Source organism: Haplochromis burtoni, unplaced genomic scaffold, assembly GCF_018398535.1.
Source record: "Haplochromis burtoni strain Fernald_Lab_line unplaced genomic scaffold, NCSU_Asbu1 Contig_91, whole genome shotgun sequence".
NCBI classification, from domain to species: domain Eukaryota; kingdom Metazoa; phylum Chordata; class Actinopteri; order Cichliformes; family Cichlidae; genus Haplochromis; species Haplochromis burtoni.
The window spans coordinates 40174-59928 of record NW_024582452.1 but is presented as its reverse complement, the minus strand read 5'-3'; the positions used below and the strand labels follow the sequence as shown (position 1 = coordinate 59928).

At 35.7% G+C, this 19755-nt stretch overlaps 1 protein-coding gene across 2 annotated transcripts; it reads right to left on the bottom strand.

Moving 5' to 3' along the window:
* Window positions 1-2494: 2494 nt before the first annotated feature.
* On the bottom strand, window positions 2495-16651 carry cdh26.1 (cadherin 26, tandem duplicate 1). Of its 2 annotated transcripts, none has more exons than XM_005926140.2 (19): window positions 16272-16651; window positions 13294-13353; window positions 13093-13185; window positions 12841-12984; window positions 12604-12751; window positions 12191-12360; window positions 11951-12085; window positions 11686-11871; window positions 11300-11547; window positions 10183-10328; window positions 9856-10080; window positions 9534-9755; window positions 9026-9138; window positions 8854-8925; window positions 8155-8211; window positions 6422-6481; window positions 5775-5819; window positions 5582-5656; window positions 2495-5352 (listed from the first exon to the last, which is right to left on the bottom strand). In XM_005926140.2, the coding sequence occupies exons 1-19, from the start codon at window positions 16293-16295 to the stop codon at window positions 5134-5136; spliced, it is 2442 nt and encodes an 813-aa protein (XP_005926202.1). In that variant the 5' UTR covers window positions 16296-16651; the 3' UTR covers window positions 2495-5133. The 2 variants fall into 2 exon arrangements, with proteins under 2 accessions (XP_005926202.1, XP_005926203.1); XM_005926141.2 differs by having other exon boundaries at window positions 5582-5653.
* Between the last annotated feature and the right edge of the window lie 3104 nt (window positions 16652-19755).

Sequence of the window (19755 nt, the reverse complement as noted above, 5' to 3'; positions counted from 1 at the left end):
CTTAAATACATTGGAATAGATTATGGGTTTTTGCAACAGGCTACTCACCACAAAATGTCTAAAGGGACAATTTAAGATTTTTTGCTCACTTGTCTGTGTGCGCACACAACACACACCTTGATTTAGATGCCTTTTGTGATTGAAGCGGCTATTTACAGAAAGGCAAGCAGACATGGTCGCCCCCTCAAACCACACAACAACAAAAATATATAAAAATATATCTACAATTACCAAATATGTTCTGTTAGCTGACACAAGTGGTGGAGGCATTTTTGCAAGGTCAGTGTTAAATGGTTTAAATGAAGAAAATCCCCAACACACAATTCTCTTCTAAAAGATTTAGAAAAATTACAAAAATGTCCAAATATGAAACAAACAAAGGCTGGCTAACGATTGTTACACAATACTGATTGTATTTTAATACAGACAATTTAAATGTTGACAATAAAGACTAATACATGTAGTCACAGCACTGATTCAAAGGGAAGGACAAATGCATTGTTTGATTTGCTCCGGATGTCACACGTTGGAGTAACCTCACTCCAGAGTTAACTGCATTCCATTTGTAAAGTTGGAAAAGCAACTTTTTAAATGCTCTATGTCAAGGTACAATCATTCATCAATTACCATTAATATAGTACAAGGCCTTTTGTGTGATTAAAAAAGCTTCATATTCACAAATAGAACATGGCTAGTGTTCTGTGTATGCTTTATTTAGTGAGTCTCAAATGCACAGAAGTAGCTGTACAGATTCCAAGTTTTACAGGTTCCCTGCTGTTTATATGCAAAGCTGTTATAGGATTGTGAAATCTTGGTTGTATGGCTTCGCTGACTTTATGAATTTTATACACAAATTCAGAATTTCCACTTCAAATCAAATGCAGCAAAAAATACAGAGGCTACACATGACTTATTTGTTTCATGGTGGTAACCCGAGCCCTTGCGTGCACAAGTTAGCACATGATACAACATTATTAGAATTGCAATGTTTATTTTTTTCTGCTATACCAAGATGGCAAAAGTTTTGGGAGATCTTGCAAAAGTTCATCTTTATTTTTTTTTCTCCATTGTCACTTGCGGGGCTCCGTACAGGTCAATTATCCAAACTAAGTCTAAAACGAATTGTATTTTTAAAGTTTTTGTTTTAATGTTTTTAATCTAGTGCTTGTTAAAATGTTTACCTAAACACATATACAGTAGTCCAAGAGTTTGGTTGAGGCTTTCAGCACCTTTTTGTCTTGAAGTGTACCTTTTCTCATTGTGTCCAGATGTTCTAAACCTTATGAGACCACAGCAGGTGTTTCCAAAATGCGCCTGGCATGTTCAGACTTCTAGTGGAAGTCAGTTACAAGTATAGCATGTTGGGGATAGGCTACACAAGCCTTTCAGTGTTTCAGGTCTTACAGATCTTTCCAAAGCTACTTGACAATGCTTTTGTTGCAATTGTGGTAAAGACGTGATGAAGTCATTACAGAACTAAATGAATAGAAACTCATAGTTTCCCATCAGTTAATGATGAATGATTTGAGTGCTTTATTGTACACATTTTTATTTAGAGTTATATAGCTTTATAGATATTCTTTCTCAACCAAGAAATGAAATGGTGTTTTCTTTTCGGCTTTTGTGGTATCTTCATTTAGAAAGCATTTTTGAAAATTGTACCAAAAAAGCACCCCAAGAATCAGATTCATTCCCTTCAGGTTTGAGATGTGACTTTTATTTATAATACAAATTTAAAACACAAACTAACCCAAGTTCTGTCAGCAGAAGACAAATTAACTTTATGCAAATACTGATAATTTTTGTAGTAAAAATGTTTGTGACTAAAAAAAAAAAAAGAAAGGGATTAAAATTGGGGTAAATAGCAGATTTAAAATACAATTTTGTTCTTCATAACACATATTTTCATGACTAATAGTAAGCTCTACTGTTATTTACATTTTTTATTTGTGTTTAATTTTAAATTTTAATTTTAATTAACCCTGACAGCAGAAGTTGGCAGCTTTTGTTACAAACTGTAACACTGTATAAATATATAAAATCTTGAAACTCTGACCTACTGAAAACTTGCTAGAACACAGAAAAAATAGTAAATAGTATTTGCTGATGCCACAGTCAGTTAAGTCAAATATTTAAGTCAAATAAATAAATCCCTTTAAAATTTGAAACCAAATGAGAAAGAAATTAGTTGTGGCTCAAGACTTTTGCATTTAGTAAAAAAAGAAAGAAAAAAAGGTGAGACTAACATGGTTTATGTCCACTACCCTGCATATTACTACAGTCTTGAGGACAGAAGGAGTTAAGGACTTTTAATCTGTTGCTTCAGGTTTGGATTAATCTGTATCTCTTCCCAGAAGGTGGAAGGGTTGGAGGAGGGTATTGGTAATGTCCACAGTGGCTCATAATAATAATAATAATAATAATAATAATAATAATAATAATAATAATAATAATAATAATAATAATAATAATAATAATAATAATAATACAGTTGTTTTTTTAAGTGATTTGATTTATTTCATTTAGCCATTGAGCTGAAGGACCTAAGCAGGAACTTGCATACTTATCTGGAAATAATAAACAATTACACCACTCCTAACTTGAGGCCCTTTTCTCAAGAAGTGATTTGATTGCTGATAATAAAAGCTTTCATAGTTGTTTCGCTTTCTTTCTAACTAAGTGACAGAAATCTTTTTATGTATTTTAAACACATCAAATTGAGTAGCAGCAATAATTTGATCCTCTTTAAAACATTGTGTTCAAAGCGTTGCAGTCAAATTCAAATAAAGGAAACCCACACGCCATGTCATGGGAAAAGTAAAACCATCAGTTTTGGGAAATCAAACCAGATTAGATGTCAGCAATTTGAGCCTCCTTACAGAGTGACGGGTTAAACTTATTTACCCCTACAACTGCTGAAGTTTGTGGTGGCACTGTGCAGCTATGGAGATCTCCAAAACCTTCAGAAAAAAAAACTTTGTCAATTCCTCTGAGTCTGGTAGGGAAAGGGAAGAAGATCGCTTTCTGGAAAATAATGTACACAGGAGAATATACATTTTCAGTGACTTACCAATTTGTCTATGATTTGCCTATTTAGTGATCAGGAATAGAGCCCTGGCTCCTGTCTGCTAGGATTTTATTTTATTTTTTTACTGTTGGGATGTTCCTCTTTATTATTAAAATAACTATTTTATGGCCTGAAGCAAAACAGCCTTTCAGAGCCTTTACCAGCAGCACTGATGAAATCACTTCTTCAGAAAACAGATAAGAACTGTTAATGAACAACACCCTGCGTGGGAAGATCATTGCCAAAACCACCCCATGCAAAAAAAACAAAGTAAAATAACTAAACAAACTGTTTTTCTAAAACAAGCAGGCTTACTTTAAAAAAACACAGAAACCCCCTATGCGTTCTTGTATGTACTTTAATCACTTTAACCCAGTCATTCTCAAACTTTCCTACTGTAGAAGCTAAAAAAAGGTTTTAAGAAAAAAAGTTTGGAATAATAAAAGTCAGCAAAAATGCATCAACAAGTTCAAATTTTAGTTTCCTTTTGAACCATGATCTACCGCACCTCACTTACACTAGCCAGAAGAAATGGAAAAAATGAAAGTGAACTTTAAGATTCTTTACATGTCTTTAATGCCCTTATTATCGCCTCATTCGATGCCTTCATCTGTCTGTTTTTGTTTCATATTATGTTTTATTATTTATAATCCATGTTTTGTCTTTTTATGAATTCTGGCAATTCATTTGCACTTGTAATGGAGAAAGGTTTTTAAGTTATGCATGTGGCGCAAACATGGTCATAGATTTGTTTAGCATATTACCGTCTGTGGCTCACCTTGACTACCAGTATTTTAAAAAACAAACAAGTTCAGACACTTGCTGAAAGAGCTATGACTACACGGCTTACAGTCAGCACAACACAACAAAGCACATTGTTAAGGAGCTGTCACAACGTTTTACAACCGAAGCTCAAAACTTTGCACAAGTACAGACAACCCAACTCAGTGTTACAGTGATATTTCTATGCAGTGATGTTTTTGAAGCCACACTTTAAGTAGTCGGGTTAGAGGAGCATTGTGCAAACATAAACTGAATAAATATAATTAATTGCTGTCAAAGTGTAAAAAAATCTTTGTATAATTTTAAAAAGTTGAAGTATTTCAGCCCAAAAACTACAATCTTTATTTTAATTCCTAACAAAGAAAGTATTTTTTACAAATATGCACATTTGCTCTCTATTCTATACAGTTTCCAATTTTTCTATCTTACTTGTAAATCACTTAAAATCAGTGTTTTTATTGTTTTAGCCCCCGGAACAAGTCTGTTACGCTTAGATCAGCTCAATCAGTCCAACCATCCAGTAAACTCAAAAAATATACCTGTATACACTTGCTCTTCTAAAAATAACATTTCATGATGTATCTTGCTTTTTTTGTTTTTTTTAATTTCATTTTTATTTTCATTTTTTTTATGTCATTCATTTTATTATGTATTTTATAAAAATGTGTTATTTTTGTATTGTAAAGTATTTAAAGAACCTTGTGACTGGTTTGGAAAGGTGTTATAGGAATAAAGTTTGTTATTTTTGTATCATGAAATGCAAATACGAAAACTAAACATTAACATTAACGTTTTAATCTTGTAGGATATCCAGTGTTAATTCCAGACCAGTATGTCACTCGATCATCAACCATAGGCCAAGGACATTTCTAACTTGCCTGAACAATAACCCATTATGATAAGCCCTGTGTTCTCATCAAAAATCCTTTACAAAACAGTACTCTAGAAAAATGTGACTAACAGGAGTCATCTCAGTTTCAACAAAAGAAGTTCTATTAAATTTCCCAATAATACTGCCCTGACAAAGCAAACTAAAAAAACAAGAAAACACACCTAATCCCTTTCAAGTTATTACATTTCACAAACCACTTGTGCGTCACTAGCTGTCCAGTGCGTTAAATCCATCTTAATGCCAACAAAATATATCTGGCTTAGGATGAATTAGATGTTATAGTCCATAATCTTTAAGTAAAAATATCAAAACGTAGTGGTGTATCATCTCTGCTCAGTCTGTATTTTAGGGAGCGAAACTTGGAATACAATTTACATTTCAGCAGTGCCTTTTAAAGCTGTACTTTCTTTTTTTTAATTGCCTCATCATACATCTGTCCCAAAGTCTTGAACTTTGGCCCCAAATCATCCAGATACTTAAAATCCTCTCCCATGTCGTGGAATGACAGTTTATCCAATGACTGACATATGCTGCCATCTCCTTCAAAGGCATAGCTGTGGGGTTGGTATGTTGGGTGGTCAACAACATTTCCATCAACCTCGTTACATCTCTGTGGAATTTAGAAGTCAAAAATAAATGGCTTGGCTTAATTTGTAAAACAAACAAAAAAGAGACATCACTCAGTATAGCGTTGAATTGCATTTGGTACAGCATGACTGCAGCCCTTCCACACATCATTGCTGTGCAGTCAGTGCAGTTTAATGAATGTGATCGTCAATAAAATCAAGTGCATTATAAGCCATATACAAGGCATGCTTTGTGTGAAATAAACCTCTTACCCTGTTGATATGGTCTTCAATGCGGTCAGCCGATCGAAGGCTGAAAGAACGTTGGTAAATTGATGAGCCGGCCTGCTTACAGAGAACAGGGTTGTCAGATTTTATTGCATCATATAATGCAAGTGCTTTGTTAACATAATCACTGATTTTCAATGTTTTGTAAAATATGAAGCCACATAAGAGTACTCCTTACCCGATAGGTGTTCATTCTGTTTGAGTTCCATGTAGAGTTCATCCTCTAAAAAAACCAAAACAAATTGTTCACTGCAGACTTAAATTTACTCTGAAAATCTGTGTATCTTTTCACACAAAATTATTTTTTAACTGCTTCAGCATCTACCCACTTTAGTAATTGAGTAATTAAATACTGAACATATAATAAAATGAAGCAAAGCTGCCATTATGTGTGTTTGTTAACATAAGAGTAAATCTGTGAGTATATTTATAAATGTTGTATTTTAATATTATATTTAATATTGGCAGTATAGAATAATAATACTTGTAATCAAACATCCTCACTAATGTTTCACTTTCTTTAAACTACTTTTAGTAGTATTTGTATGTGCGTAAAAGCTAACAAGCTAGCATGAGTTAAATATTTTATCCAAAAAAAGGTAAGGCAGTATTTTTTAACATAGGGGTTCCAGCACCCTCTTGTGGATCTAAAGTGGTAGCATGGCTATTCATCATAGAGTTTACCAGTGCCTAGTACAATTCTTTTATTACAATATGATATTATTATTATATTATATATTAAAATAATTTTATCTAGAAAATAAATAGGGTAAGGTAAACGGTTAAGAAGGAAAAGTTATTTTTATTACAGCCATTGAGACTTACCATGCTTCTCATGCCATGGCTCCTGTAGGTTTCTTGTTGATGCATGCCTAGTGAGTGGAACTGTAGGAAAGACACAACAAAGCTAAATAAAAAAACAACAACAAGCCCTGCTCCTTTGGTCAGATTTGTGCCTTAAAGTTAAATATTTATGCCCATAATTAGGGATATATATTGTTAGGATTGTATTCATATGATACAGACACTGCTTATTGTTTACCTTTATTTATCTACACTTTTGTTGATGCTACAATGAACATTTTATTGTAAAATTAAAAGATTACATTGATAATAGCTGCTTTTAGACACTGACAAGTTCAGCCGGTCTTCATACTCGAGAGCTATGCTTGGCCCAGCATAACCATGGGTAATACCAAGTTGTTTACCTGTGATTGGCAGGACAGCTCACACGAAGTTTAGGATAGGTCAAACAAATTTGTGGTACACACTCTTGACTAGACTAGGGGTGAGTTGGCTATCCTTTATAAATGAGTTTACAAGGGTCTACAACGTTTCAGGATATGTAGCAAGTCTGTCTCCATACAGGTAGCTTTTTTTGTAAAACACATAAGGGGTGGATGAAAGCGGTTAAAAAAAGATAACTTTTCTACATGTTGCTTAATGGTCGTGGAACACATACTGTGATCCAGAACCACCTTTTTCACTTGTAAAAGGTTTGATTGTGCTCACAGTAACAAGAGTAAATGTTAATTCCCTAAAAATGTTCTCTTTCAGTCCATCAGTTTGTCTTCATTGCGGCACCTCTTGTCTGTCAGCTACATGCCAGTGAGTGTCAGAGAAGACACACCTTTCTATTCTCACATGATGTTCTTCACTCGGCAGTTACCAGGGTGTCTGCTAGTCACTCACATCTGTTTTATTATACGAATGAAATGGTTGTCATTGCCTTAACTTGCATTCAAGAATGAGTTTGATTTGGCTGTCAGATCTCCAGTGAGAGCCACGTTTAAGACAAGAAACTACAGTAGACACGTTTTTTTCGGATATAATTCTGATCTACTTAGAGAACTAAAAAATCAAAAATACACGGTTCACTTCAAGATTATTGTTTCAATCCTTATTCAACATTCCTCTCACTTCAAGTAAATAAGCAATGTACACTGAACATATAATAAAGTGCATATATTATATAATTAAAAAATCTAATAAAGTATTTGCAGAATATAGCCAAACATCCTCTACTTTTTTTAACTTCACCTTTTTCCATAAAGTCAGCACATACATGACTCTTCCCACCCATTGCACAACTCATTTTAACCCCGACTTCTAAGCATTTAAAGAAGTGCTTAGAATTGATGCTTGTTCTGAGTTTATGAGATAATTTGTGCTAGAGAAAAAATTTGAATGCTTTTGGAAAGAAGAGAAGATGAGCTTCATTTTTGGTGTATCACGGTATAATAAAACATTTACAAAGCACTGCTGTCTGGAGACAAACAGAAAAGTGAGCTCTGCATAGTAGATTTTACCATGTGCATTTTACCATAATTGCTCAACCTTTTTGGACCTTTTTGGGCTATAGCGGAAATTCAAAAGCTTTATCATCAGGGAGCAATAAGTAATTTTGTCAAGGGACTTGTAATTGATGCTATACTTTAGGACCAAGCAGTCTGACACAAGAATCTGTTTAATAATGGTCCTCAGTACCCATCCCAAAGCTTAATTATCATGTACACTTAAAATAAACAAAAGAAAATATTTTAAAAAGCTTTACTCACCATGGTAGACACTGAGCTGTTGTACCTATTTACGTCATATGGTCCTTCCGTATCAATCTGGGATAGATAATTGAGCAGAAGAGGTTAATTAAGCATTGAATTCAGAAAATATTCAAGTTTTATAAAAAATGTTTTAAGTTGAATTACTTTTCAATTAAAAACATCTCAACAGATTTGAAAATGAAAATGTATCTATAGCACCTTCTTCTAAATAATAAAACTTTATGCTTTCTTAAGTGCTCACAAACTTCCCAAAACTGTATATTCATGGGTACAGAAATCAATTCCTACCTGTAGCTTACACTTAAAGACCACCATAGAGATTCACAACTTAATGCAGCAAATATGATCAGTACATCTAAAAATGAAGAAGCTGTTCCAACTTGTCTTCTCTATGATGTGCTCACACTTTTTAAACGTTTACCTTGCAGACTGTATGCAAACTTTTTCCTGTATACACAGCATACATCTTAACCACTGCCTTACATACCTGTCTGTCATCAAAGAAAAATATGATAACAACTGGATTATAGCTGCCATTCATTTTAAGCAGGATTAACTGACACATTTTGGCTTCTCTCCTGATGTCTTTAACTACACTATGACTGTGTCCAAATTGGCACAACTGATGTCTCCTTTGGAAAAAAAAAATCCTTCACCAAAAAAGAAAGAAAGTGTCAGAGTTGAGAGGTTGATCACCTGCATGGTATCCATCTGACCATTTGTCACTGCCATAGTATCTACTTGTGACTGGACGAAATTGGGCTCGGTCTGAAGGAAAGAGAGAATATTAAAAAACATGTTTTGCTTGGTGGAGAAATATATCACACCATTGTCTTGAATTTACACGCACAGAACATGACAAACCCACCATGCATGGAGAGCACCCTCCTTCTTGATTGTACTGGATTAGAGTCTGATTGCCCTCATCTTGTGGCAAAATCTTATCTGGTCCAAACTTGCAGAAAAATGCAATTAGAAGCACTGCAGACACACATGAAACAAATGCTAAGAACACAGTGTGCATCTTGTCTTTGTGTTTTATTGAACTGTCATTGCCATGGGTACCAGAAGGTCTCCCAAGTACATTAAAGTTGGTTGGGAAAGCAGAAGAGCCGAGTCTTCCTTATGAACAACAGATGTGACTGTGGTTGTACTAAGGAGTTCTAAAAGTGTAACTGTCTGATTGGGCTATTCCTAAAAATTAAAGCATTTCTTACAGTGAAACTGAAAATTGAAAACAAAAAGGTTTTGCGGTCAACACTTGTGTATTAATGCTAATACAGATTTTTTTTTTACCTTCAAAAACACAGGAGACTATAATCTTATTAGAATTTATAATAGCTCAGTTTTGTCTTCTCACTGATTTTAATACTCACACAAAAATGCAAGCAATCCTATAATAACCAACCCAATGCCAGCTGGTCCAAGACGGGTTGTAAGCGGCTCTCTGTCGCGACAAACATCATTTTCATCACACTGACACACGGTCAATTGCAGAGTGTCATGTCCAGCTATGCCCTGTTGGTCCATAATCACCAGGGGAATGGAATAGTTAAGATAAGGAAGTGTCTTCTGGCTAACAAGAGATACTTCCTCACCTGTGTGGGGTGAGAAAACAGCATGGGGGTTTGTGGCTTTTTCCCAGAAATGTTTGTTTAATATAGAAATGAGGGTTAACATATATCTAAATGTACCAACCATAGTCAGGTTCTATTTTCCACTGTTGCTTTTGTGTTTCATCCCCCAGAGTAAAGTGGAAGGGTCCACTGTAAGGAATGGCATCTAGGTCCTTTGCACGCACCTTGACCTTGTTAACCTTGTTTCCACACATGACAACGCTGTTGTTGACCAGTTTAGGAGTATTGTCATTGATGTCCGTCAGGTGGATCCTGACAGTGCATGTGCTCGTGGCTGGAGGCTGACCTTTGAAACCACAGCAAAATAAAAAAAAATTGCTTTGTTATTCCAAAGATTTGTTTAAGAAATTATCCAATTTATTTTAACAATAGTAGAGCTTCTGTGTACCATCATCTATGGCAGCTATGACGACTGTGTAAACATTCTCGTCATCAACAAATCGTGACTCTCTGTCCATCCTCTTAGTTGATTTGATTTCTCCTGTTTTGGTATCAATGGCCACCCAGTCAGCTGGATCTGTTAGGAGCACATACCTAAAGAGTAATCAGAGAGTGGTGCAGAACATATTAGATGAAAATATTGAGTTTTAGCTTGTGGAAACCAAAGTTGTAGCTTTTTGTGTACTGCAGTGCAAAGGGCGTTACTCCCTCAGTAGCCATTTCTCACTTAATCATGTTATGCTTCACTGTGACACCTACTGGCCTTGCTGTGGTAAGGCCACTGTTGTATAGGCTTATTTTCTGATAATCTATATGACCAGGTGTCGATAAAGACATGATTAGCTTGGGATAGCTACCATTTCTTGTTGCTTATCACGCTTTGCAGGATCTGTTTTTTTCTTTCAAGAAAGAAGAAGAAATAAAAGGGTTTAAATAAAACCCTTGTCAGTCTCTATTTTATGTTGTAGCTTACAGGCAGAATGAAAAATCTTGGATTCACATTAGACTCAATCAATGAGATTATCATGAACTACAGTACAGTATAACTCAAATTAAGTCAACTGACCCAACCTTTATGTCAAGAAGTGTTATTGCTGAGGAGATTTGGGCCACTTGGGGTTTGTTCTATAAACATAGCAGATTTAGTCATAATTTAGTAACTGAGTATTATCAATAATCAATGCCGCAGAGTTTTACTGGCACAAATGCAATTTTATTGGCCTGTAAAAAACGTATATATATATTATTATTTGTAAATATTAATGCAGTTTTATTAATATTTTATTTTATTTCACTTTAAATCAGAAAATGATGTTACGCAAGCCTTGAAATATGCTTCTAGATATGTTTCTACTGCAAGTCTATTCTTAGGCACAAATGTGGGTGAAGCACTCAGGTTTACATGGGGACAACTGAGCGCTACACAGCCGAGTGTTATCAAAGAAAAAATTTGTGTTGAGGATTTTTTATAATTGAGTTATTCGAATGACTCAAAGAATCATTGCAGCCCTTATATATTTATGTCAATCAAAATAAGCTTTGTAGAAAGGTTGTAGACACCCTACCTGGTAATATTAGAGTCGACATCATGAACCTTTGGCTTGAACAGCACCTTTCCTGGCTCTGCTTCCTCCTTCAAGTGCATGTCATCTATAGCTTTTTCAAACTCTGGTGGATCGTTGGTATCAATCATTTTTAGAGTGACATTGGCTCTGTCTGTAGGTGGATTTGTGCCAGCACAAACAAATATGTCTTCAATGTTTTTTACTCCAATCTGCAGGTTTATTGAAGTTGTGCGTTCAAAATTTTTTTTCTGAAACACACAACACGTACACACACAAACAACTTTTATTAAATGCTGATACAGTTTTTGTGATAAAACATTGGTGGACTAGTTCTTCCCAGAGTAAAATAATAAAGTTTTTAATCCAAGTGAGAAAAGCAGAATTACCTTGACAATACTCAGGACACCCTCATTTGTTTCTGGATCAGTTTCAATTTTGTAGATTCCTTCTTCATTCCCTGCAATAATGGAGTACTTGGCACGCCATGCATCAGTGTTTGGAGTGTCTTTATCCTCCACAGCAACTCTCAAAACATTAGCAATGGTCTCCATTTCTATTGCTTCACCGTTGTACTAAAAAGAAGGAAAAATTTCAAACGTTTAATATGTGCGTCTGTTAAAAAGCACTTTTAGTAAGTAAAATAATTGGTACCTGTCTCTGCTTAAATCTTGGTTGGTGAGTGTTCGCATCGACAATGTTCAGGGTAACAACAGCAGTAGAGGACTGAGTCTTTGGCTTTGTTCCACGATCTTTTGCTTGTAAGACGATGGTATACTTTGTTGCTTTCTGAAACATATAAAATATATTTGAGATATTTGAAAATTCTACATGTTTATTTGCATGTACATTAACTTTTCAAAGATTAAGCAAGAATATCGCAATAAATCTCACATCATAGTCAAAGCATCCTTTTAAGGTGAGTTTGGCCAGTCCTCCTGGAAGTTGCTGCACAGCAATTTTGGGCTCTGCTGGAGTCTGTGAAACCATCGTGATGTTAAATTCAGAGTTGGCTGTGTTCTCCTTATCTTTGTCTGTGACCACCAGGGTAACTGGCAAAAGGCCTGAAGTTGGGTAAAGACAAACAAGGAGAGTTGGAGAGTAAATGTGGGATAAAGAAAAGGTTTTCAGTCAGGAAAACATAACTATAGAACTATGTAGTATGATTATAGTAAGATGAAATATGAGACTTTGGTTTGAAATGATTCTATATTCTCAAAGAGTCTTAATATCATTTGTTTTATTTTTTTAGTGTTTGAAATAGAAAATGTGCACACTATGAGTTATTTACCACACCGTATACTCACTTCCTTGTATATTTTCTTTTACATTAACTGTTACTTCAGGAAAAGAGAACTTGGGTGGATTATCATTTATGTCTTGTATTTCAACATCAAATGCTAGTTCCTTGTCTAGTTGTTCACCCGTATTTCTGTCCAAGACATCAAAGTTAATCTGTGGATAAAAAAAGACGCATCACTTAAAAAGCATCAATATCAGTTGCATTTATTGTCAGAGGAATTTATATTCCAGTATTAGCTCACATGGTAAAGTGGCTTTTGCTCCCTGTCCACTTTTTTATGTGCAAAGACGGCTCCAGTGTTTTCATTGATGGTAAACACGTCCGGCACACCTTCACCACTTAAACGGAACCTAAAGTCTTTCCCCTGAGTCTTGTCGTTATACATCTAGTCAAGATACAATCAGGCTGTTAATTTTTGCATATTAGATTTGTCTATAGTCACCAGTCATATCATTTATCAGTATCAGTTATTTCTTTCATATAATTTCCTTACCACTGAAATCTCTATGGGGTACTGTGCATCCTTCTCTTCTTCTAATTCAATTGTAGATAAGACCCATCTTCTTTTGGAACGCACCAGGAGATCCTGATAAGGCCAAAATATGGACCAAACTTTACACCAGCTTTGTTTTCTACAGAAAGTTATTTTACAAAAATAGCCTTAACAAACAGATAAAGTAAAAATTATGTTTACCCTTTTGGAAGGGCTGCTGTACTTGCTACCATAACAATCTGCCACGGCTGCTGCAGCAACCTATATGCAACAGGAAAACATTGCTGTGAGATTCAGTTGCTGTAGCAAACTTCAGTGTGCACTGGGACAGAAACTCAGGTCTCCCTTCTATCACAAAACAAATATACACAGGAGTCCCTTCACACATATGGGGAAGTCAGTTTCTTGTTCAAATTAATCTGCATGTTAATAAGAAAAACAGAATCATTTGTACAAGTATTGGAGAAGGAACTCATGATGAATGTCTCAGTGAATAATAAGATGTTGTTTTTTTATGACAGCCTGATGACAAATTAACAGTAATGAGTGGGAAGTGATCATTATTTAATCAACTCCTGCAATTCTAACATAATTCATGAAGTATAATTGCATTGAACTAATGATTTTCAGGTGAACATCTCTAGCATTGTGTAACTGCGGGCCATAAGTGACTTGAAATGAAACCTTGTCTCTTCTTTCTTGCTCTCTTCCTTCCCTGCCTTTACAGACTTCCTCTGCTCAAAAGCCATTGCTAAGTTACTGTTAAGGGCACATATAGACAGCTAAAATAGTAAATAAATCATTAACTTGAGCACAAACAGCAGTCCCAGTGCTTAATGTTAACAGTTATAATCCTAAAGTTAAGACAGGTCAAAACAGGTTAATGATAAGGAGAACCTATAGTCCTATGTCGGGACATGCAGAGATCTTCACACACAAAATAAATATCATCAGAGGTGGGAAGTAACAAAGTGTAAATACTTCGTTACTGTACTCATGTACAGACTACTTTTTACTTTTACTGCCTGCATTTTTAAACAAGTGTCTATACTTTCTACTCCTTACATTTTCAAAGCAGCTTTAGCACATTTGGGTGGGTTATTATTTTGTCTCTGTGACCCTTCAAACATCAAACCGATTTGACCCTAAACAGAAACACGTGAGTGGCAGTCCTGTTCATGCATTAATCACCAGAGGATGTTGCATAAAAAGAGATGACGTGTACCAAATTTACGGGTTAAAAGTAGACCGGTGCTTTTTGTTTTTGTTTTTGCCACAACACTGGAACAACAGCAGATCTACGGAAGTCATGTTTGTGGTACTTTGGCATCGAAGCTAGCCCTACAGAAGAGGAGTGAATATACAGGGAGTGATTTTTGTGTTTTGTGTCTTTGTTGGTTGCTCTAATGTGTTTAACATATCTACAAATGAATACTGACATTACTTTTATAGAGAATAAAGGTGACCTTGGTTCTTGCAACCTGTAGAAACTATTACACAGCCTCACCATATGGCTTAGAACAAATGACATTTTTAAGTATTAGTTTAGTTTGGGTTGTTCATGATGCTTATTTTCACTAGGGATCACACACAAAAACAGATGTCTCATATATGGCAGCATCTGAACAGGGACTCAAACAAACAATTTGCAGATTACTAGTAAGGTGTACCAACCTCTGGTCTTCATCTTGTTCAGGTTGCTGTGTAACTGCTATAGTTGCACAAGCTGCACACCCTAGCACACAACCATGAGCCCCACGAAAGTGTATAAATCCCCAACAACTCTGTTACAGATACTGGCACAATACACAGTATTTTACTGAGAGATGACAGGAACTGTTGGGTGGAGCTGGCAAGAGGGGAGCTCTAGGGTCACTGCATACTACCTTGACCAAAGCCTTTCAATGAGGTCCTACTTATACATATATATATATCTGTATCTATCTATCGATATATAATCAAAAGTTTAAGACCACTTGAAAAATGGCAACAACAAAAAAATTGCATGGCTGGATCTTAACGAGGTTCCAAGCAGGGCTTCAACCAGTGTTGCCAACTCCTCAGTAAGGAAAATCACTATTGGCTGTCCTAAAAGTCGCTAGAAGTTGCTAAATTACGTCATTGTCATCTAATTAGCATAATTGGTCATGCTAATGTAATTGTAACCTGTTGGAGAGAGAAATAACATCGTGGAAGAGACATAAAGTCAGTAAAAAAAGACATAAAGTCAGTAAAAAAACGTCTTAAATGCATTTATAATTTATTTAGAACTACAAATTAAATTTCTTTTAGCAATTATTGTCAGTTCTTCTAGAACTGACTGCGTTACGGTCAGTGCGGGAGCAGCGGCTTGGCTCATGCGCGATTCATTTGCAGTTTGGACGCATAGGTGTGAACATCTCCTGCCCTAATAGCAGCTGGGGGAGGGCTATCCTCGGCCTGTGAGCGCTTTGGCACGGGCAGGGTGCCCAAAAGTACCCAAAATTTGTTGAAGTCATTTATATCAATATTTTCTGGATTTTTTTTTCTGAATGAAGAATAATCATCTGACAAACATGCAGTATTATAGCATTTAGTTTACCAAGTGCAGATGACAGGACATATATTATGTTATTAGCTACTAAATAAAATAGTAAATAATTAAATGAGCTTCAGACAATAATAGGAAGGTCTGTAGGCTAGTACATATAGTACGATGGATGAACCAGGGAGTGAGCATATAGGTGTGTGAGCAAATAGCTTCTTGATTGACTGTTTTTCCCACAACAGAAACTAAATATACTGCAAAGTAAATTTAAACACCTAAAGCACCTGAGCACCTAAAGGCTTATTCACCGAATACACTGTGTTAAAGTTCATAGTCCACAAGCTGTAACAACACTGCATAGAACAAGTTCTGCTTGCGTTGCTCATCTATCTCTTGTGAACGGATGGGAACTTATACATTAACAGAAGCTAAATGCTCTATGCAGGTTAATGTAACCTGAAAATATCATTAGATATAATACAAATAAACATTACAGAAAAAATATCAAACATTGAAATTGATGTTTATCTTCAGTGGTGAATACAATTATCTTTTTTGGGTTTAACAATAAGAATAAGAAAAAGAATAACAATAAGAATTTATAAGACAATCCCTTATCAATACTGAAGATTATTAAAAAGGTTGTACTCACCAACAGAAAAAGGGAGATCCTCATCTTGCTCTACACTCCTTGATATCCTCTGTTGGAGTGCTCTAAGTTTCAAAAACAGCTTGACTAGGAGTGCGGGAAAGCCCTGCCCACAGCTGCTGTAGAGAGCAGATTGGCTGACTTTCCAGTCTACACAGACCTGTGTCTTCATGCTGTACTATTTGATGTATCAGGGTGCAATAAATGTATTTTTTTTCCAGTTTTGTGCAGTAAAAGACCAGTTGGTTTTGTATTATGCATCCCATAAATGTGCCTGTATAAATGTCCTTCATGAGAGAATGCATAAGCTACTGTGAGTTTTTAGTCTGTGGGTGTGCTTCGCAGCTCAGGTGTACATCCCTCCAGCTCTACAGCTCAGGTTACCGTGTTTTATTTATGCGCGGCCTACATCATATGCAAATGAAGTTTGACTCCACAGATCCTTCAGCTTAGTCGCTTTGAGAACCTTTTAAGCACACAGGTAAAAGTAGCTTCACTCATACTCAGTCAGTGATATGTTACACACACTCTGTATGTGCCTTCTCTACCTGCGTATTCCTATAATTCCTAAATATTTAGTACTGAAGCTTTGCAGTTCTTTTCAGACTCAGAGTCAGTGGATTTGAATTGTAATTAACAGTTATTATCATATAATCCTTGACTAATGGTAACTGTGTCCACCTTGCCAAAGGCAATGCTTTTTGGCAGGTTTTGGAGGTATTAGTTTTGGCTTCCACAAAGTTGCAGGTAAACAGTTCCCACTGACTAAGCCTGGTTATTAAAATGACGCATCTGTATTTAAGGAGGTGAGCCACATCTAAAAAAATAAATTTGGATGGTGATTCACTACTTTAACACGGAATCAAATTACTTCGTCACTGATGTTTAACACATAATTTATTAAACTGATATATGAATACTGCTATATTCTTGAATACTGTTTTCTCTCTCCCATGGGCTTTGTTTTGTCCCGTCTCCCTATATATGTATATTAAGGGTGCAACGATATTCGTATCGATATTGAACCGTTCGATACAGTGCTTTCGGTTCAGTACGCATATGTATGAACAATACAAAATTTTTAATTTATTTTATCAACTTTCCTTCTGACGATGCTGTCTGTGTTGAGCGCTCAGTGGATCTGCGCTCGACAGTGCAGCCTAGGTGGAGTAATCGAACGCAGATTCACTGAGCGCAGGGCAAGCTAGCGAGACAGGAGAGATGTGGTGTTGGAACTATTTTGGTTTTCATGTGACGTATGACCCTGAAGGTAAGCGCGTCATGGACTAAAGTAAAACAGTATGTCGGATGTGCCACGCAATGCTCAATTACATTGGTGGGAACTACTGCGTTAGCGCAGTTAGCTCGTTAACGTGTTGGCTGTCCAGCCCCAAGCACTGGGCGATCCGCGGTAGCTCGTTAACGGAGATTTGCCGTGTTGTGGTGTTAAAATCATTTCATATTAACGCTGACAGCACTAGTGGGAACAAAACGAATGTGACTGCACATTTACTCCGACATCATCCTAGTGCAAAGTCAAGTGGAAGCAGACAAAAACAACAAGCACACATGGTACAAACTTTACCCGAGTCATTTAGACAGCCGTTAGCACATGATTCTCCTTATGGGGACCTGATATGTTTAATATGCTGCTGAGAAGAAGCGTATAGTATAGCTTTTATTTTGGAAAGAGCCATTTCTCTGTAATAAACTCTCTTTTCCAAAGATGAGTGATTCCTCAATCAGATAGATTTATGATTTTATTACTTTGTTGTTTCGGCAACATTAAATTTAAAAACTGTACTTTTGAGTTAAAATATATATTTATAATTTTAATAAATGACAAATTAAAAAGGCATGAACATTTTTTTTGTATTGAAAAAATATCGAACCGTGACACCAAAATATCGAACCGAACCGTGAATTTTGTGTATCGCTGCACCCCTAATGTATATGTATACAAACTTGAATTGAATTGAAATTGAATAACTCTGTGTACTTGTACTTGTGTTGTATAAATTAAAGGGATAGAGAAGCTAAATCAAAAAAAAATTACATTAAATGGGCCCTAGTGTAACTTGACCACGACATCCCACATATAAAAAAAAGCTTCCAGGTGTTTTGTTTCTTTGTTTTTTTTAAAAGAAAAATATTTTAAAAGTACACAAAATGGGCAAGTGCAACTCATATCCTGGAGCCTTCCTAAGCAACATAAAGAAGGTTCAAATTGTAAACCTTAAAACTCAGTAAAAAAAGTAAAACTACCAAGCCTAAAGGAGTACATTGATAGACTGATGCCACTACTAAATGACACGTGGCCATTAAAGAAAGAAAACTAAATTCTTTAATCTCTAAAATCTATGGAGGAGGTAAAGGTCTGGCAGCTTTTACTATCAGAGTTATGATCTGAATGCACTAGTTGTGCCAAATACATTTTGCTTTTCCATCATTAGCTTTGTAAATACTCTATAGGCTTCTCTTGTTAAGATGTTTGTTTTATCTGTTATTTCAGTTATTACGTAGCAGTATGACAATCTGTAAGACAGGACAGGCTGAGAAAAGAAACGCCACACTCTTGTTTATTAACCACTTTCAGTTAATGTCAGTTAATGAGTTCTAGTTCTTTCTAACCTGTTTCAGTACACCGTGATGGGAGGGGAGGCTTTGTTTCTGTGGAATGCAAGTATGAAAGTATCTGCAGGGTTTGACACTAGCGAGGCCTGGCCCAGTGCCAATAAAAAATAGAGAGCTGCATAAATCAGTGGCTGTTTGGGCCTCCTACTACTGTTTGTAGTAGGATTGTTATGATACAGATAGTCACTATACTTGTCTGTAGAACAAAAAAATACGGTGATAAGGTGTATATATGATAATATATAAATTAAAAAAAGACCAGAAGTAGAGTATCTTTTCTATCGTTCCATTGTGTTCCAGTTCTAGTGACTTGGCATATTTTATACTGATCAAATGCACCTCATCATGGTGATCATGTACACCTGTCTGCAGAGCTTCAAGATGACAGTGATTCACAGGCATTTAAAATTTCACATTTTTGCATTTTCCATAGATGAGTTTTCAACTGTAAATACCCATTCTTACATATTTATCCCTATATTTGTTTGATAACAGGAATAGTGATGATAGCGTCACAATGAGGAGGGCAAACCCAAAATCTGAAATAAAAACCTTTTTTAAAAGTTGACATCTTATCTTTTTAACAGTATGTGAATGTGTAAACCTTCCCTGAAGAAACCAAATATAGTCATTTGTAAAACGACCTGTTCGACAAGCTTAAACATGTGGGAAAGTAATTTGCTTATTTTCATCTGCTTCCTTGCAGCCTCCACTATTTTCAACACAACCACAGCGTGCTTGCTAGGTTGTTGAACCAGATAAAATGAATTCTGGCTCTATGAAGAGTGTTGGCTGGTTAGTTGACAGATTCTTGTGGAGTTATCTGCAGGCTTACAGTAGTTGCCTCCAGAGC